This window comes from Palaemon carinicauda, chromosome 14 (genome assembly GCF_036898095.1).
Source record: "Palaemon carinicauda isolate YSFRI2023 chromosome 14, ASM3689809v2, whole genome shotgun sequence".
Classification (NCBI taxonomy): Eukaryota; Metazoa; Arthropoda; class Malacostraca; order Decapoda; family Palaemonidae; genus Palaemon; species Palaemon carinicauda.
Genome location: NC_090738.1, coordinates 18,377,255 through 18,399,455, shown reverse-complemented (window position 1 = coordinate 18,399,455; position 22,201 = coordinate 18,377,255). Strand labels below are relative to the sequence as shown.

At 35.2% G+C, this 22,201-nt stretch overlaps 2 protein-coding genes across 2 annotated transcripts in view; both read right to left on the bottom strand.

The window, feature by feature from the left end:
- The window catches only part of LOC137653452 (uncharacterized), a 427,638-nt gene that overhangs the window by 216,194 nt on the left and 189,243 nt on the right, over nt 1-22,201 (bottom strand). The window lies entirely within an intron of this gene.
- LOC137652696 (pneumococcal serine-rich repeat protein-like) overlaps nt 1-22,201 on the bottom strand; it is a 95,579-nt gene that overhangs the window by 32,116 nt on the left and 41,262 nt on the right. Inside the window, exon 2 of the mRNA XM_068386098.1 lies at nt 6,581-6,683. Within this exon, the coding sequence (XP_068242199.1) occupies nt 6,581-6,683 (103 nt within the window). The remainder of the gene's footprint in view (nt 1-6,580; nt 6,684-22,201) is intronic.

Sequence of the window (22,201 nt, the reverse complement as noted above, 5' to 3'; positions counted from 1 at the left end):
TTACCTTGTACTTCTACCTCATGCTTACAAGGATATCCTTCATTTTTATGATTAAATCATTGCCTAAATATTATTGATAACCGTTAGTGTTCTCGCAAATATTTTTAGCCGTATTCATTATTGGTTGATTTGTAAAAGATAGCAGCAGTAGAATAAAGTAGTTTTTGTTGTTGGAAGTTTGATAAGTAACGAAATTTAAGTATCACCATTGCATAATAGATAATCAGTGATGGATACAATATATACTGATGACTCCATAACACCTTGAATACAATAAGAATTTATTACTTCGTATCGAAAATAAGTGGAGGTAAATGAGGACGCTATTACATTCTGGCAAAGGCTCTCAGAAATTTGTTTTATTGACAAATCATATAAAAAATACAGGCTTTTTAGTGTCAGAACGACGTAATTTTCCTAAATTTTGTCATGAAACTATGGTATATATATACCTATTTTCCCAAAACGTATTTGCAGATGGCATAAGCACAAAATTATTCCCCATGCTAATACCGTGACTGCAAGTTATCAATGATTATATAATTGATAGTAGCTTTATCTTGAGAAATTGCATTGCCTGGAGATCAAACTGACTTCTTATCAATTTCATGCGCAACGTTCTCTCAGTCTTGATTCAAATAAGCTTAACTCTGTATGATAAAGTCCCTATTTACAGTGATCAAGTGCCCGAATTAGCATAGCTATGTGGTGTTGGATGTGGGCTATGGACCGGGTGAATTACTCTAGGTAGCCTATATAGGAGCTTAGCGAGCGAAAAACACATCACTATCCGTGAAGCTCTAGTTCGGGGTGTTCGAGCAATAACCATCCATACCAGCTCCTCCGCCTATCAAGATAGTAGTTGAACCATAACTTCTACAGCTGATACAGTAAGCGGGAAAGGGAAAACTAAATATTAAAATATTTCGAAAATAAATGTTCGATTGTCCTTTTAATCACTAAATCACACAGCTGAGGAGCGATACCCTTGGATTCCTAAATATTTTCTCTCATTCTTCAGATTTTTTTTTTCTCAGCTTCTTCCTCTATCCCCTGACATGTGTTGTTAGGTATTTATTCTTTAACATTTTTGTTCCCCTATTTCATTATTTATCATTTGTAATCCTTCCTTTCATTCTTTAATCATATATTTATCAAACATTCTAATTATCTTCAAAATGAATGGCCTTCCCCTCCGGTGTTCGCCTTAGACCGTCAATATTAGTTCCTAACTTCTCACTATCCCTCCAGAAAAGAAATCTCTCCCGAGCAGCAGCATGAAACACCTTTACTGAGCCATTCCAACCTGGAACTATTTGATATTTACGTGAAACCAAGACAAGATATTCATTAGCTGGATTCAGAGATAGGGCATTTAGAGCACTGTATTCCATTTCCCTTACTCTTTGATATTATAATCTCCATAAAAAAAACTTGAATTGTGAAGCATGCTTCCATGAATAAGTGGTGTCACTCAGATTTTTTTTTTTATACAATTTATGTCTCATTCCTTTATCACTATTTCAGTTAACGGAAATATCTTGGTTGATTTAAAAAAAAAACAAAAAAAAAAAAACGGGAAAATCTTTCTGCAGAGCACTTAAGGTATATGGAGGACTACAAAATATAATGATCTAACTATATCGAGCCACAAAAAACCCAGACATGAAATGACGTGTCTGAGGCCTTTGTCCTACAGTACACTAAAAACAGAAATATTAGTTGTTGACATGTGTGTAATATATTGACATCTAAATTCAGGAGAGTAGCACCATCTGCATATGCAAAGAGCTTGCTTTCTAGGCCAACCACATTAAAAAAAAAATCAAATAATATGGCAGTGACGGAAATCAGCAAGCTTGAGCTACCTCAAACACATTCACCAATTCTACCACAGGCATAATATATATATATATATATATATATATATATATATATACATATATACATATATATATACATATATACATACATATCTGTGTGTGTAATACCAATTTTAGTGCCAGTTTCTCGGACCAGAGGTCGATTCCCCGGCCGACCAGAAGCTATTATCTGAGTTGATTCCCCCTTGGATCTCTGATCCCGAGGTAGAGAGAGAGAATCCAGATATTAAGGGAGTATAATATATGGCTTATATAAATATGAAAAACACGTCTAAATGTGCAAAATTTATCATCATAAATATATATATATATATATATATATATATATATATATATATATATATATATATATATATGTGTGTGTGTGTGTGTGTGTGTGTAGAAATCACAAAAGCTAACACGTCATGAGCGTAAAATATTTAAGTATTATAGCCACGAAAGGAAAAATGAAAACACAAGCTCAGTTCTCCTTTCATGACTATAATATATATATATATATATATATATATATATATATATATAAATATATATATATATATATATATATATATATATAATATATATATATAATTTGATAACTTGAAGAAAATAGCAGACAACTCAAGAGCTAAGAAATCAGTGGTCTTTATAAAAAACGAAGGAAAAATAGCATTTGGGTCTACACCTCTGTGACGGGCCGAGAGAGGCTGTGACTAAGAAGGCAGGATGAAAGCAACTGAGTTAACTTTATTACAGAACATCAGTTTATATATACATCAAGTCAAGGCAAAAAGGACATAAAAACATAACAGGCAATTTCATGTTCAACCGACAACCGGTTCTGTTAACAGTTAACGTTGAGAAAAACAGACATGTTTATTCAGGTCCCTATCAGTGCGAGGGGAGAGCGAAGATACAGAGCATAATATATACAAAAAAAAAAAAAGAAATGTCGTTTCTATGTACGATCGTGTGACACACGGTTGGTACACCTCCATAAGCATCAACATCCATGAAGAGTGTCTTAATTCCATAGGACTTAAATGCTAAACTAGTTAGTTTAGCCTCAGAAAAACAGGAATGAGGAAGATCTAGTTTCTCAATACTCTACTTACTGTCTGTTATGGTCAGCTATATCAAAACGTAATTATACAAAGTCCCCTTTAATGTTTTATTCCCCCATTAGTCAATTTATCATAGAAATAAGCTAAATAGTAACAGGTAAGAAAATAATACCCAGCAAACACACACACACACACACATATATATATATATATATATATATATATATATATATGTATATATATATATATATATATATATATATATATATATATGTGTGTGTGTGTGTGTGTGTGTGTGTGCACGTGTGAAGGTACCCCGTTCCTACTCATCCTGTAAGCTAACTTTTGTTTTGACCTCCCGATTGCGTATTAATCTTTTAGGGGTCCTGATGAAGGGCAACGAACTCTTTCCTCAGAGTATTCGTTTGACCAGTTCCTCTCCTCCTACCGTTGCGCTTTTTGGTCAAATTTCTTTTGACGAACATCTTGAAGGCGTTTCATGACGACGGAACCCAACTGAACCATTGATCCCTTTGCAATTAAAATACCTTTTTCAAAACGACCGTAAGAGGTCTCGTGTCTGAAATGGCCTCTCCATATATACAGCGTTGGTTGTATCTTTTAAAAGCTGTTACTTGTGTTGGATGACACGAACACTGACGACAGACAGATGATGATGAGGCTGACACAAAATGACGACCGAAGCTGGAGGCCGAAGTTCAAATCTGGGGCGCCGTAAACCAAAAATCTCCGATCCCAAACCCGTACCTTCATTGGTCCTAGATAATAATTTTTCTTATAAGAGTGTACTAACAGGAAGACGTCCAATTGGAGTGTCTCTCCTTAGAAGTTTTTCCTTTAAGAGGGAAAAAAAATTACTTTAGATTGAAGAATTTTAGCTTTCTCTGATCCTTCAATATTTTCTACGTCTGTGCAGTTTCCGCCTTATACTGCACAATCTTTATTTTTGGATCTTCAACATTATGGACTTTACTTTCTCATTTCAAATCCGCACAATCGTAAAGTGATCAGCAAATAATAACTAGCTCTCCTTTTCAGATTCTTTATTTCTTCTCTCCCGTTCTCCTTCCTGTCTCCCTCTTCTTCCTGTATTTTCTGTCCGAATCCTTTCAAATAAATTCATTATTTGTCTTGAAGATTCTTGTTTAGCTTTTCATAACTGCCTTCCTGATTCCACTCGTCGTTGATTCCTTTTAGACGATGTATTGTGGTTTTCTTCCAAAGTTGCAGAAAATCTTGCAAATTTGGGTTGATCAATAAAACGATTAAAACAATCTTTTTACCTTTTCTAACATTCCTGCTCAAGACGAATGACAATTTGTAGCCGATTTGGGAATACACACGTAGTCCATATTTCCCCTAACAGAGACTAAGAATCTTTTGGAGCTCTGACAGGAAAGCATTCAACTTTCCTATTGATGACAAAGACAAATTAGAGTCGAACAACAAGTTGGGAGAATTTTGAAGACTAATTCGGATTTGGAGCCTGTTACGGATTTCAACTGAAGTGCCTCTCCTTAGAAGTCCTTCCTTTTTTAGAAAAAAAAATACTGCTGATTGAAGAATTTTAGATCTTTCTCTGGTCCTTCAATATTCTCTACTTCTGTTCAGTTTCTGCCTTATTCTGCAGAATTTTTATTTTTGGATCTTCAACATTAGGGACTTTACTTTCTCCTTTCAAATCCGCCGTATCGTAAACTGATCAACAAATAATAACTAGTTCTCCTTTTCAGATTCTTTATCTATTCTCTCCCATTCTCCTTCCAGTCTCCCTCTTCTTCCTGAATTTTCTGTAGGAATCCTTTCAAATAAATCAGTTATTAGTCTTCAAGATTCTTGTTTTGCTTTTTATGACTGCCTTCCTGATTCACCTTGTCGTTGATCACTTTATGACGAGGTATTTTCGATTTCTTTCAAAGTCGCACACTCGACAATTCTCTTAACTTTCACCGAAGCATTTTCTGCAAAACCCAAATTTAGTTTCATCTTTAATAGCCTAATGGCGAGTCGATGATAAAATCTTGCAAATTTGGGTTGGTCAATAAAACAATCAAAACCATCTTTTCACCTATTCTAACATTTCAGCTTGAGACGAATGACAATTTGAACCCGATTTCGGAATGCACCGGTATTCCATATTTCTCCTAACAGAGAGAGTAAGAATCTTCAGGAGCTCTGACAGAAAAGCATTCAACTTTCCTATTGATGACGAAAGACAAATTGGAGTCGAAAAACGAGTTGTGGGAGTTTTGAAGACTATTTCAAATTTTGGAGCCTGTTAGGGATTTCCAAAAGGCCTTCATATTTTTTAAAAATAACCTAGATACAGGAACTCTATATTGTTGGGTTGGCGGGGCTGCCCGCTTCCCGCTAGCCCGGAGGGCCTTCCCCCCTTCAGGCTGGCAGGGCGGGGCTCAGCCCTTCCCGCTGGCAAGGCGGGGCTCAGCCCTTCCCGCTGGCTGGGCAGGGCTCCCCCCCTTCCCGCTGGCAAGGCGGGGCTCCCACCTTCCCGCTGGCAGGGCGGGGCTCTCCCCTTTCCCGCTGGCAGGGCAGCGCTCTCCCCTTCCGGCTGGCAAGGCAGGGCTCCCCCCTTCCAGCTGGCAGGCCGGGGCTTCCCCCTTCCTGGTGGCAGGGCGAGGCTCACCCCATCCCGCTGGCAGGGCAGGGCTCCCACCATCCCGCTGGAAAGGCGGGGCTCCCCCTTTACGCTGGCTGGGCGGGGCTCCCACTTTCCCACTGGCTGGGCGGAGCTCCTCCCTTCCCGCTGGCAGGGCGGGGCTTCCCCCTTCCCGCTGGGAGGGCTGGGCTTCCCCCCTCCCGCCGGCAGGGCTGGACTCCCCCCTTCACGCTAGCAGGGTGGGGCTCCCCCTTCCCGCTAGCAGGGCGGGGCTCCCCCTTCCCGCTAGCAGGGCGGGGCTCCCCCTTCCCGCTAGCAGGATGGGGCTCCCCCCTTCCCGCTGGCAGGGTGGGGCTACCCGCTTCCCGCACGCAGGGCGGGGCTCCCCGCTTCCCGCACGCAGGGCGGGGCTCCCCGCTTCCCGCACGCAGGGCAGGGCTCCCCCCTTCCCGCTGGAAGGGCGGGTCTCCCCCTTTCCCACTGGAAGGGCTGGGCTCCCCCTTCCCACTGGAAGGGCTGGGCTCCCCCTTCCCGCTGGCTGGGCGTGACGTCCCCCTTCCCGCTGGCAGGATAGGGGTATGACAATGTTCTTACAAGTTTCCTGGACCAGGGTTTAGCTCCCTGCCAGTCAGCTGTTGTCTTTGTGTGATTTCACCTGGGGCTCTGATACCGAGATCGTTAAGAGAGTCCAGACATTAATGTATCAAAAATATATGGCTTATTTGAATATGAAAAACATGTCTAAATGTGCAAATTTTATCATATATATATATATATATATATATATGTATATATATACATATATATATATGTATATATATGTATATATATAAATATATATATATATATATATATATATATATATATATAGTCAATTTATCCCAGCTATATCGGGATCTGTGTCTAGTAAGCTACTGCCAATGCTCCAAACTGTACAACTATGTATGTATAGATATATATGTATATATATATATATATATATATATATATATATATACATATATATCTATACATACATAGTTGCTGTACAGGTTGGAGCATTGGCAGTAGCTTACTAGACACAGATCCCGATATAGCTGGGATAAATTTACCCTCAAAGGGCATATGACAAGCAATAATCTAGAAAAAATATTAAGAATCTTGACGCTGTAATTTTCAGCACAGTTTGAGGGCTCTATGAGGGTTGATTCTTCAGGTCGTTTTCTCCGGTAGTATGGTGGAAAATCTTAAACTAGACTTTTGAATCTTCTCAGGAATGGGTTCAGTTATACGAGGGACTAATTTCAGGCTATCATCTTTACAGAATCCAAATTCTTCCATGTAGATTCCAACTGTGCTTTGAACTGATCCAGTTCCATAAACATTACACACCAGCTGATCAAAGTTGTCTCAGTCGCCATGAAACACTGTTCCTTCAGGTTGATCCTTAACCACATCACTATTACTGATTACTGAAAAACTTTCAACCATGTATATTCCAGGACAGTTTCCAATTCAAGAGAAAAAGCATAGGACTCATAATTAGCTAGTTTGTTTAGGAAAGTAGTTAATTGTTTAGATTTGAAGAGATAGCAGTGTTATACAAAGTAGGATATGCGTTTTCATTTTCCACTGTCCACCTGTTGCTGCTTTACACATATCTTGACTAACTGATAGAACTAATATTCATTCTCGATCTGATGGGTCCCTCTTACCACACATTAGTGTAAATATAGATTGTAGAACATAAGCAGGAATTTCCTATAGTGGATAAGGAACCTCACTAGATTTGGTGCCCCATAGAAGTGTCTTGGTTTCTTTGAAGGCAGTGAGTAATCTAGTGTAAAGCTCAAGACTAACTTCTTTGATCCAGTCATCATCTCACAAATCATAAGCAGAGAAAACAATTATTTTCAGTGATTCCAAAGATTTAGAAAATATCAGTGTGTCTTTATATGGGGATGATCAGAAGTCGATGCTGTCTTTCAGGTCAGAACAGTGTTCAATCTTCAACCTGAGATTGACTAGTTATTTCACAAACTTGTTCATTATTGTTATTGTTACACAGATTCTCATTATACATCTTTTCTTGCCTGATGTTTCCTCAGTTTCTGTGATGGTGTAACACTGGTGAGGTATTCATCTCACTAAAAACTGCTTGGGTCGGCACTCATGAAATTAGTTCTCCCTTGCGAAAAGATCTAGTCCTCTTATATTGCATAGTAAATCTTCATCATTTAGTTAAATTTCCTTTCCTTCAATGTTTTTATACGCATCTGAGTGGAACTTCTGCAAGCTATGTATATTACCAGAGTCCTTTATCTTGTCACCTTTACAAAATATACAATATTTATTAAATATCACTATTCAACATCTTTTTTTGGCAACTTGTTCACTTACATTCAAGCATTTGTTTTTATGCCTAACAATGTGCGGCGACCAATTCAAAAACACTCTCGTCGGCAACTTTCTCGATAAACAAGTAAATAAACAAATGAACAAATAAGTAAGAACAATCATCAATCTTAACTTCGAACTACATTTGAATAAATACCTTTAAATTTTCTATAAAAAAGTAAAGGCACTTTATATTTTACAATAAGTTTGGAATTTGTCAGGAGAAAAAATCATCACTTGCTTATTTGGATTTATCAGTTTGAAACAGATAGAAAAGTTTTGGTATCTACTTCGATATAACGTAAACTTTGGCTAAAAAAAAGCGTATGTAACAAGGACGTACTTATAATGCAATATGTAATTACAGATTAGTTATTTTTTCCAGAGAGGACTTCGTTTGCAAGGAGAAATATGTTATAATCAAGATTCATTCGGTTTGTCTGTATACATTTTGTATTACTTTAGAAATACATATTATACTACTGACATGTTTGGTTTTTACATATGTTTCTTGATATATTGCAATAGTCCCTGCAAAATTTCTTGAAAGTCTGAATATGTTTGACCACCCATATAAAGGCTCAATGTAGATATATGTGAGGCAGAGTTGAGCGTATCGTGAAACAGGGGGTTTTGGTCCCCTATGTAAGAACGGCCCCGAGTTGAGAGTGGTCGCTATGTTCTTGGCATAGCCCAAGACATAGGTTATCAGGAAATGCGAGTTAAAAAATTAGCAGAAAATATCCAGGGGCGGTCCTGGCACTCGGCCTAAAAGGATTACTAAATATTCTAAACACCATGCACACTGAGTCAATTGAACAATTGAACTTACTGTATATCAAGATTATGAACATGGGGTTTAATAAGCTTCAGGTTTTTCTCCATCAGTTTAGGATTAAAGTCAGATTCTGAAGTACAAACGTGAACAATTTTCAGAGCACTACCAACCTGAAGTGCTTAAAATAACTTCCTTAGAAATAACAGATCTCCAAAAATTTGAAAAAAAAAAAAACTTTCTCAAAATTTAATCTTTTTTTAACGATATTAGACGGGAGACTGCCTGTTTCTCAAATTTTTTAAATATTGATTTCATCCTACAGCCAACATGAAATAACTTCACGTTGCTTATGGTCTACCTCTGGACATATACTGTATATCACAGAAATCAATAGGCTAATATCACTCAATATCAAAACAAAGAAAGGTAAATTCCAGAAAGACCGATGTTTTTAAAATCTCTATTGATAGAAAGGCGATCAGAAATAACCAGGGTAATCTATCTAGGCGCCATGTCCTCGACGTGGGCTGTCAATTGTCTCCACCTGATTCTGTCTCTAGCTCTCTGTATAGATTGTCCAGCTGTTACATTCTCATTTACATCTTCCAGTAAGCTGTCCAAAAACCAGGGTGTTAAAACTAGAAAAATAAACACATGTACCGTAAAAAAGAAACGATACAATACGAACTGAAAATGCTAAGCTAAAAAGGGAGAAAAATATTGCTTATAACCTTGAAATTAAGTTCTTTAAAGCGCACCCACCCCTTGCCCCATTGCTACCATATTCTAGATAGCTTTTGTGCATTTGTTTACGAACTCTGGCCTAAACTTAGTTCTTATTCAAATATAATTCTGTTTTATCTATTAAAATCCTTGGTGTCTTGTTCCTTAGAAATAGCGTAACTTTATTTTTTTTTTTCGTTTCACAAATCGCACTATAAGACGTAGCGCAACAGATTATTGGTAACTAGATAATATCAGCTTAGTTAGAATGAAGTTTGTAATTTTAACACTGAAATGGATAATGAGGAGTCAAGCTGCCAACTAATCATAAAGAGTGCATCTGTAACATAACTGATATGAAATGAACATCTTGGCCCCCCAATCTTCTTTGACTCTCACAAATCTCTCCCTCTCTCACCCCTTCTCGCTCTCACCCCTTCTCACTCTCACTCCTTCTCGCTCTCACCACCCTCAGATTCTTTCACCCCTTCTCACTTCCTCTCTCTCTCTCTCTCTCTCTCTCTCTCTCTCTCTCTCTCTCTCTCTCTCTCTCTCTCTCTCCATAATAAATGATAAAAGATAGCGTCGAGTGTATGTCCCCCAGTTACATAAAACTCAATTTCAAAATAAATATCATCTTGAGAAACATTACAAGGTCCATTCTCTAGAGACATGATGTTCGTGAAATGAATCTTTATTTCACTAAGAGTTGGAATTGTTGAAAGACAAACAGGCAAGAATGGAAGTAATAATGTGGTTTCTGGAAGGGTTACAAGATTTCGGTAGGTTTGGATAAATGGATAAATTCCAGGAATTTAGAAAGTAAGAAATAATTACGTTTAATAAATCCAACGAAATATCTTGCAATTCCAAATTATAAAAGGGCTCAGTGCGCGGGCCAATAATACTCACTTCGATAGAACTCTCAAAATTTACGTTTTGGTTCCATTATTATTATTATTATTATTATTATTATTATTATTATTATTATTACCTCCGCCAAGGAGGTCATGTTTTCAGCTCTGTCTCTTTGTTTGTCACCAACCTAACTCTCTCTCTCTCTCTCTCTCTCTCTCTCTCTCTCTCTCTCTCTCTCTCTCTCTCTCTCTCTCTCTCTGATGAACATTTAAGCCGGTATAACTCATGTATGGTGTCTTTTTATTATTATTTTACATCGAACCATATCTGAAAGTACTTTTTCTTTCATCAGTGACTTGAACAAGACTGATGTCGAATTACTCTAATCTAGCTGTTAACGGAAGGAATTGTTTAGCTGCGATACTCCAACAATTTCTACATGATTTTGCAGATTCATGATATATATATATATATATATATATATATATATATATATATATATATAAATATATATATATATATATATATATATATATATATATATATATATATATATATATGTGTGTGTGTGTGTGTGTGTGTATGTTTGTATTTAGTATTTGCAGTGGATCTTCGAAACGTCAAATGATAAAACAGAATGAAATATGGCAACCCGATTTGTAAAATTTTAATGCTTTCACTGGCAAAAACACCCCTTTGCTGTCTTTGAGTCGCTAAGGTTGGAGAGGGCTTCGCCCATTTCATAGTAGTAGTAAGAAAAGCAACACCTTGTCTGTTTTGTCATGGGAACACTAGCGACATCTGACGAAAGATTTCCCCCGAGTGTCTGCGTTCTTTTGATTCTAACTGTACTAGGCGTGCTAGCCGCATGGACGAGTATTTTGGAGTTATTCAAATATCAAATTAATAACTTAGTTCAATTAGCCCTTACTTAGCTGTAGCTCGCTTCGCTAGCAATTTAACATTATCTCATAGCGGCTGCAGTCAATGTGTTAAGACTGGGCAGATAACCTTAAGACCTTGCAGAACCTTCTTGTTAGGGTTGAGGAGAACATTAGGCTGACCCACGGACAGACTGTTGTTGATACTGATATCGTGCTTGAATAATATGGTAAAACTATGTTTCCGGCTTGCGTTTAATAGTGATGCTCAGATGTGTGGATACTCGTAATCTATTGAGCTAAATGTCATCTTCAAGCAAAAATTTTACGTCCTTTTCATGCATAGATGTTATAAAATGTATTGCTTTATTTATATGTACATAGGCTATAAAACTATTTTCAGCTGTAAATAAACTTCTTTTGTAGTACATAACTCTGGGTGTAACTGTTTTCTTTTTTTTTCTTCTTCTTTTTTGAGCGGGGGATTTACTGTCTTGATGTCCACCTTACACACGCGCGCGCGCGCGCACACACACAGAGATATATATACACATTTATATAACGTGTGTGTAATTAAATATTTCAAAATTCTTTGGTATCTTTAAAATAGTATCCATTCTAATAATGAGCTCAGCATTTACAAAAGTATAGTAATATGATGGAGTGTTAATAGTATACAGTAAAGGAAGTCTATAGAAAAAAAGGATTGCAGTAGTATTAAGACAACAGATATATGGATTAAAATGAGACTGATTGAATCTTGTCGTAATTATAAAAAATAAAATCTCAAGTAAAATACCTTTTCTAAATAAGCGTGTAATGAATGAAGCGTGGATAAAATAAAAGAGAAAGGAAGGTGTTGATGACTATGAGAATAAAGACCGTATCGAAAGAGATGCTAAAAAAAATGAGCATAAAATAGACACAAGTTTTAAGAGAAGCAAAGACATCTGGTCTGTTGTTGTTTTATTTTTTCATCTATGATAAATTACCTACCAAAGACAGCATATGGGTTGTGAAATGCTATGCAAATTAGCAAAAGAATGCCCATAGACAATCAATCAACTTGCAATTGTTAAGGCTTCTACAAAGTTCCTCCATGATTTACGGAGCTGTTATCCTTTGATATATCAAGTATGTTATCCTTCCCTACTGAAGCATTAGTATCTACAACTAAAAAAACAGCAATCTTTCTAGCAATTAACAGTGTTAAAAACAATAATTGAAAATACACTGAATCTTTAATTTGGCATTTATTCCGATTCGAAAAGTGCTATCAAAAGTTAAGCACTTAAGAACCTACTGGTATTACAAATACAGTGAAATATAGCTATAGCCTCTGTACCATGGTCTTCCAATGAATTGGGGTAAAGTTCTCTTGCTGGAGGGTTAACTTAGGTCCACTATTCCATCTTAATTCTCTCCCCCCCCCCACCTTTTTTTTTTTTTTGAAGATTTTTATAGTTTATATATGAAAGATCTTTCTTAATGTTGTTACCGTTTCTAAAATATTTTATTTAAATTGTCCATTACTTCTATTGTAGTTGGTTTATTTCCTTATTTCCTTTCCTCACTGGGCTATTTTTCACTGTTGGAGCCCTTGGGATTACAGCATCCTGCTTTTACAATTAGTATTTTAGCTTAGCTTGTAATAACAATAGATACATATAATAACTATTTCAATAATAATAATAATAATAATAATTATTATTATTATTATTATTATTACATGGCAGATTCATGGCCTATAATAATAATAATAATAATAATAATAATAATAATAATAATAATAATAATAATAACACTATGGCAGATTCATGGCCATATTGGAGTTTTAGGTAATCAGAAAACAGATGCCACTGCTAAATCAGCAATAAATTTAGCACAACTTTACATGTAACTACCCGTTAACGATTATGTAACCACAATAAAGCATTACATGGTAACTAAATAAGAAATTTTGTAAAATAATGAACTAAAAAGTAACAAACAAAAATGGAACAAATCAAACTAATTATTTCTGCATCGGACCATAAAAACAAAAGAACTGAAGCCATTTTAGCAAGATTGTATATTGGTCATACGAGAATGGCTCATGGGTATTTAATGTGCACAGACCATGAGATAGTTGCAAATTTGACTAAATGTGACACGATTTCAACCATTTAACATAAACTGGGAATGCACATTTATTAGAATAGAGAAATTTATTTTTTTGGTCAACTATGTCTGACGTCTTATCTGATTCTTAGTTTCCGTGGTTTTAAGAGTCTAACATTTTTAACAATCGCAGGTTTCACAAATAAAATCCTATTTTCTGTTTAAAGGAGATTTTTATCTATTATTTTATTATCACTTTAATTCATTATTATATGTAATATTATTCCCTTAAGAATTTATTCGGACCGCCTCTGTAAAAGCTAAGTTCGATTAATAATAATAATAATAATAATAATAATAATAATAATAATAATATGGAAGATGATTGAGGGTCTTTGAAATATAGAATCGAAGCTTATATACGACTGGATTTTATGGTTTCAAAAACAACACATAAAATAAACTTACAAAGCAACATTTTTTGCGATAATAAATATACAATAACAGTCACTTTATCTCATAAATATGATTATGAAAAAGTACTATTTGGATTCCAAATCTGCAGGAATTCCATTTTACAAACGTGAATGGAATAAAAAAAAAATATGTAAAATAAAACTGCGTATCAGGAAGTATACTCGTACATGAAAGACAAATGGATGTTTTAGAAATGTTTTTTCTACTCAATTTGGTGTGATTAAACGTTACGTTCAATTCATGGTCACCTAATGGTGAACGGGAGAAAGGGAAGAGGAATGGGGAAGTACTGTAATAGTGGGTAAGGGAAGAAGAAGGGGGAAAGGGTGTAGAGGGAAGTTTGACTGAAGATGATACCCTTTGGGAGGGAGTTGAAACCTCATATTACAGCTTTAACCCTAGTCGGACAAGCAAGAGCCTATGTGCCCAAGGGCTCCAAAAGGGAAAAATAAACCAGTGAGGAAAGGAAACAAGGAAATAGACAAACTACAAGAGAAGAATAAATAATCAAAATAAAATATACCAAGAACAGTAACAATATTCAATTAGATCTTACAAATATAAACTTTAAAAACTTAAAAAAAAAAAAAAACAGAGGAAGAGAAATAAGAAGGCTATAAACAATAACAGTTAACAATTATTACTGTGTTCCTTCTCTTTACAACAATACTTTCTCAAATAACTGAATGCTAATGGTATACTTTACTCTATTTTTATATTTGTGGAGGAAACATATCCGAAGCACCTTAGCCAAGTGTTTTTTTTTTATTTTAGATAAATGCAAAAGTAACTGCTAAAATAATTAAATACGATTTCTTATTTGAAATTCTATCTCAAAAATTCAATAAACGATATTTTATATATTAACAAAGCGGTAGTTAATTTCTCTCAATATGTTACTCAATCATATATATATACTATATATATACATATATATATATATATATATATATATATATATGTGTGTGTGTGTGTGTGTGTTTATGTATACATACATACATATAATATAACCATATATATATATATATATATATATATATATACATTATAAACATATATATATATATATATACATATATGTGTGTGCATGTATTTATGTATACATATATACATATAATATAACCATATATATATATATATATATATATATATATGTATGTATAAATATATATTCATATATATATTCATATGTATATGTATATATATATATATATATATATATATATATATATATATATATATATACACATATATATATACAGTATATATATATATATATATATATATATATATATATGTATGTATATACATTTACATACATAATTTATATATACACACACATATATATATAAATATACAGTATATATGTATATATATATATATATATATATATATATATATATATATTTATATATTGTTTAAATACTGGGCATAAGCTATAAACTTCATCAAATATTCAAACGACTATCAAATATTCTTTGCAAAAAGAATAATGCATCGTAAAGCCCTATCTATTTTATTCGCTTTCTAATATTTTGTTCTTTTCTAATTTACATCAGCTTAGTCGGTGAGAGAGAGAGAGAGAGAGAGAGAGAGAGAGAGAGAGAGAGAGAGAGAGAGAGTGAGAGAGAGAGAGAGAGAGAGAGAGAGAGAGAGGGTGTTAATTCTTTATGAATACATTTCACCTTTCTCCCGAATTCCGGGTTAATCACTAGGTTACCCCAGGTAACCATTCTAACCTCGTATGCTTATTATTGGGGACGTTGCGGATACCATCTCAGTACCGTCACGAATTTAATAAGCTTTTATCAATCCCGTCGGGTTTACGATCCTATCCATCCTTCATATTCGTAACTCATCTCCTTTTGGTTGGGGTGTAAACAGCGTTTGTTTGTCAGCGCCTTCTCATAGGGATACTTACCATCTAGTAAAGGATTAATTAAATTAGTCTTTCGATCATTTTTCAAGAGATGCCCTTAACAATTTTCATTGTAACGCCAGTGTATAGAAATTACTCGATCAGTTTTTCTTGCCACAAATTCTGATAGATTCAACAGGCTGGAGTTTATTCCAAAGAAAACAATGGACAAACGTATTAATAAATTTTACCAATCTTTCGAAAATTATTAGTTATATTCCACCTGTGACCAAGTTGTGGAATGATCTTCCTAATCGGGTAGTAGAATCAGTAGAACTTCTAAAGTTCAAACTTGCAGCAAATGGTTTTATAATAACAGGCTGTCATAAGTCTTTTTATGGTATATATATGAAATATCTGTTTTGATGGTGTTACTGTCTTTAAAATATTGTATTTATTGTTAATCATTTCTCATATCGTTTACTTATTTCCTTATTTCCTTTTCTAACTGGGATATTTTTCCCTGTTGGAGCCCCTAGGCTTATAGCATCTTGCTTTTCCAACTAGGGTTGTAGCTTAGCTAATAACAATAGTAATAATATACGCAACGCGTCATAAATAACGGCTAAATATTTAGATAGATATGCACACACACGTAACTCCTGTCACCAGGCCATGATTAATCCTTCCTACCCCCTACCATGCACTCTAACCCACCCCCCACCCCCCAGGGACAAGGAGATGTGATCTTGACCGGAGAGATACACACACACACACATACATACATACATATATATATATATATATATATATATATATATAATATATATATATATATATATATATATATATATATATATACAGACACTTGCTCTTTATCATACAGTGGAAATGCTTCGAATAAAATTCTGTTTTCGTCACCTCACAAAAAAAAGGAAGATTAAACGAGCGGTATCTTATTCCTAAAAAAATCTTGCTTAATAACAAACAAACATCTCAAGTTGCTAATGATGTCTTGAGACATTATTAGCATAACTGAAGTTAAATCCCAGACCGATGGCCGACCGTATGTTAACCCTGGATAGGTACGGTGGGTCGTTTGCGACCCCGAGCGTCAAAAAAAAACAGGTTTTTCTCACGTGACTCACCCCTGTGACTGAATTTGTGGGTGATCGACCTGCAGGAGGTGTCTCCCCTACACGCTCTAGTAGTGTCCAGATGTGCATTGCTGTAGCTGTACTCCTTCCCCGATTTCTGAGACGCGTCGGGGTCGTTCGCGTCCGAGTTTACCCTTCTGAGGTAGTTTGCATAATTATCAAAGTTATTACGTATTATGAAATTGTCGTAGAATGGTGCAACTTGTATAGGTTATCAGTTGTGGAAAGTCTTGGTGGATTGTTTGGCTACCATGTGCATGTTTTTTTTTTTAGTTAAAATGTCGTTCATCACCACGAGGACCATTTTACCGCGAGTGCCCCTTTTTCATTTTTTTTCATTTTTTTGCCAAGTCATTTTTCCGTAAGATATTGCCAAACAGTGTCGTAAAACTTTTGCTTGTTTAGTGTTGGAAAGTGTGTCTAGATGATCTGGCTACCCATGCATGACTTTGTTTTTGTCAGATACGACGTAGTTATTGGTATATTGGGTATTTAACTGCGGTTACCAATTTCTGTTTTTTTTTCAATATTTGTAAAAATTACTACGTAGTAAGGAATTGCCGTATATTATTCATTTTTTTTTCATGTTTATGTGTTAGAAAGTGTGCCTTGATGGTTGGGCTAACACGTGCATGTCTTTTTTTTTTTATCTGAGATGTCGTATATTAGAATGTCGGGCATTTTACCGCGAGTGTCCCTTTTTAATTTTTTTTAATTTTTTTGCCAAGTCATTTTTCCGTAAGATATTGCGAAATAGTGTCGTAAAACTTTTGCTTTTTTAATGTTGGAAAGTGTGTCTAGATGATCTGGCTACCCATGCGTGATTTTGTTTTTGTCAGATACGACGTAGTTATTGGTATATTGGGTATTTAACTGCGGTTGCCAATTTCTGTTTTTTTTTTTCAATATTTGTAAAAATTTACTACGTAGTAAGGAATTGCCGTATATTATTGATTTTTTTTTCATGTTTATGTGTTAGAAAGTGTGCCTTGATGGTTGGGCTAACACGTGCATGTCTTTTTTTTTATCTGAGATGCCGTATATTAGAATGTTGGGCATTTTTCCGCGAGTGCCCCTTTTTATTTGTTTTGCATTTTTTTGCTTAGTCATGTTACCGTAAGGAATTGGCAAGTAGTGTCGCAAAACTTATATTTTTATAGTGTTGGAAAGTGTTTCTAGATGATCTGGCTACCCATGCCTATTTTTTTTTTTAGCCAGATATGGCGTATATATAAGTATGTGTTCGATTTTCCTGTGAATGCCATTTTTTCGTTTTTTTCCCATTTCTTTCAAAATTACTACGTACTAAGGAACTATCACAGAGTAATATTTCATTTATATGTTTATTTGTCGGAAAATATGCCTTGATGGTTTGCCTAGCACGTGGCTGAAATTTTTTTTTTCTGAAATGCCGTATATTAGAATGGCCATTTTTCTACGATTGCCCCTTTTTATTTGTTTTGCATTTTTTTGCTTAGTCATGTTACCGTAAGGAATTGGCAAGTAGTGTCGCAAAACTTATATTTTTATAGTGTTGGAAACTGTTTCTAGATGATCTGGCTACCCATGCCTATCTTTTTTTTAGCCAGATATGGCGTATATATAGGTATGTGTTCGATTTTCCGGTGATTGCCATTTTTTCGTTTTTTCCCAATTCTTTCAAAATTACTACGTACTAAGGAACTATCACAGAGTAATGATTCCTCTAGATGTTTATTTGTCGGAAAATTTTGTTTACTTTTTTTTTGATTGAATATCATCAAATTTTTTTAGCTAAAATATTGTTTTACATTTTTTTTTTTCGATTTTATTTCCCTTCAAAAAATTTTTTTTGGGTCAGAATTTTAATTTTATAGTCGTACAATAATCGACAATTATCCAGCAACCCACCATACAATTTTTATGCATATCCAATAATAATTAGATTAGTAAATAACACCTTGCAATTGACATACCCTTCCTACATTTCAAGTGGCAGATTAGGGAGTCTGAGTCCGTGTGGTTGGCGGCCATTTTGTGGACATATCCAAAGCGTAAGCTGCCCTATCTATATATATTCTTGTTCCTTATAGAATTTGTGATATTTTGGTATATTTTTACCTGCATAAATATCATATTATATATTAAATATATGTATTTTTTTACGAAATTTCCAAGTACTCAAAAAATTACCTTTAGATATGGCCCCTGATATAAATGTAATTTACAAAATAATGAAGATTTTTTTACATATTTCTATTTTAGGATAACATATGTTTATTCCCTAAAAAAATTAGCCACTTCCTATTTCATTTGGGTACCCAAAAAAATTCATGAAATTTGGACAATTTTTTTTTGGCCAAAAAAAGTTACCCTTTTTTTCTCATTTCAGATCTTCACCTCCATGGGTCTGACTTCATCCAAAATACATCAAGATGTGTCCTAAACATTCAAGAATCAATTCCTAAAAGGATTTGTGTATATATGTATAAACTTTTTTTTTATGAATTTTTATGTCAGGTCTTTTTTTTTTCTACTTAATTTTTTAAAATATTTATAATAAATAGTTTTTCTGCAGATGAGTAGTATTTATCTTTACAGTTGTTTTAAGCATTCATTGAAGTTTTTTTTGGCAAAAGAAAAAAGGAGGTTACTGCAAAAACTGATTTTTCAAGAATTTTTTTTGGCGTCGGGGTCGTTCGCGTCCGAGTATACCCTTAAAGGGGTGTCCGAGGACCGTACCTATCCAGGGTTAAGTTGGCTCGTGTTTTACAAAGGCTCCAACGAGTAACTGATCATTGGGCAACTGAAAAATTCCAAAATACAATTAGAGAAGGAAAGAGCAAGAAAAATCAAAGATTTATTCATTTCAATTAAAATAGAAATTGGCATCTTAACAGATCCGTATTGCCTTCACACTAAGAATCGGATATTTCTAGTTTACTCCGGCTAACGCAATACCGCAATTTGTGTAATAGCCGTATTCCATAAAAGGAGAGAGAGAGAGAGAGAGAGAGAGAGAGAGAGAGAGAGAGACTTTTACGGGTGACGGTGAGTCTTTAGTTTAACTGATGGAGAGAGAGAGAGAGGGGTAGAACAAAAGCTAAGATGATTCTCCCCCCAAGGTCTTCCTGGATGGGCATATGGCAGTAATGATAGGTTGAAAAGATGCAGCATTTGAACCGAGGAGGAAGAGAGGTTGCTGAGAAAAGGTAGATACGAGCTAGACGTTTCTTTAGCCGTTAAAATTTATCTGATCCGCTCCCGAGCACAGAAAGTAACGAACGTCTCTGGAAAGCCAGTGTGCTAGTCAGATTGGCCGAAGAGCGCCTCGAGCTACGACCTTATGACTTCACTGCTTACGACCAGAGGGTTTCTAACGTTCGGCCACGCATAGGAATGGGACATAAGGGGGGTATATTAACCTTCCAGTTAAGTTATAAAAGATGCATCTCTTCATTTACGAGGTCTTTCTCCCGTAGGCACACCAGGATCCTTACCAAGACACCCAATTTGTTTACCCGTTCAAACTTGAGAAAAGATGCAAACCTGAGCTTAAAATTCCTCTCTCTCTCTCTCTCTCTCTCTCTCTCTCTCTCTCTCTCTCTCTCTCTCTCTCAGCGAAAGCTTATCGTATATCGACGGGATTCCTTTACAAAAACTTATTAAAACACGAATTTTAAACATTCCCCTCCAAGGAAAACATACCAAGATGCTTCACACTTTATCATCTTCACGAGAGGCGCCAAGCAAGAGACTTGGCTGGCGCCGTGGGAGATGTGAGTATGGATGGTGATAATGATGAGGTTGAGGAGATAAATGTATAGACCCAGGTTGGCCTTGCAGTATTGTTGATGTCGATTAAAGAGAGAGAGAGAGAGAGAGAGAGAGAGAGAGAGAGAGAGAGAGAGAGAGAGAGAGAGAGAGAGAGAGAGAGAGAGCTTCATTGTTCAATCACGTTTTCAAACGGTCTTTTGTTGTTCTCTTATTGACTTTCAGTTCCCTTCTCTCCTCGTTACTTCATCCCTGCTGTGAGTACGATTCTCAAACCTGTTCTTTTAGTATTTATCCTGTCTTTCCCTTGTCCTGTTCGTCTGTTGTCCTGTTTGCTTGTTGTCCTACTGTCTGTTGTTCTTCTTCCATTTTCTGAATCTTTATTTTCTTTCTTAATCAAACATCCTGAATGTTATCGGCATCCTTAATACCATTCTTGCCAACTCGTCCTTTTCTCTTTTCTCTTTTAAAGTTTAAAAGTGACTCACAAGCAGGGAAACACTCCTTTCCTCCCATGGTAGAACCATGGACGACCAGGCACTGACCACTGATGAAAACTAACCCATAACTTGTTTACCTCACACGGACAACAGTGATGCAAACACTAAATAAAAATGCTTTTTTCGTTAGCGCAGCGCAATCTCAGGACCAACAGATTGCGCTTCTTATAACTTGTAATCTAAAATCTGCGCAGAATAAAAAGGTATAAAATTTGGAATCAAGAGTTTTATTAGATGTGAGACTATCTGCGGCTAACTTAATCCAAGAAGGATGACAAATGTGAAAGGAAAGACATATCTAGTTTTACTGTAATTAGAAAATGGTATTCATTGAACTGCTTTAGAGCTCTCTAAAATATTAAAAATCAAAATAGGGGAAATTATATCTAAAAGGCACTATAGTTATTCTCAATGATAATAATAATAATAATAATAATAATAATAATAATAATAATAATAATAATAATAATAAGGCAAATTCAACTGCCAGGAAAACCAAAATTCTATGAGCCTAAACCAAAGATAGAAAGCTGCCCAATACGAAAAATCAAATACTGAAATGAAAAATATCTTCCATAATGAAAAAAATAAATGAGACGAAATAATTAAGTGTGTTTTAGACCTTTGCAAAACCGAAAAAAAATCCTGTTGCAATAATAAAGTCCTTAATATATTTTCGTCTTTTATTCCAAACCGACCGAACTTGTTATACAGACTAATATTGTATTGCTGTCAGAGATTCAGGACACTTCATATTACAACAAATGGAACACAAGTGGAGGGTTTCTACTTCCAGGTATGCTGAAGTACTGGATAATTACACCTCCCCCCCCCACAAAAAAAAAAGTTACACTAAAAACACATACCTGGTAAATTCACTTACACAGGTGAGAAATGCCGTTCTGAAATCCCTTGAAGTATAAGATCAGGCATAAATCGTACTACAACTTTCGATAATACTGTGAATTTACTTGAAAAAGACTGAGGGACATAATGAGCAGTCCGGCTCTCTTTTGTATCTTTAGATAAGACAGGACTTTCAATATTCGGGAAAAGAAATGTCAATAGGAAACAAACTGTACTGAAGCTGAAGGAGAAATGGAGGGTTTTATTATCTTTGCTTTGACAAGCAGAGTTACCAGTGATGAATTACATATAATTCACTGTTAGCTTATC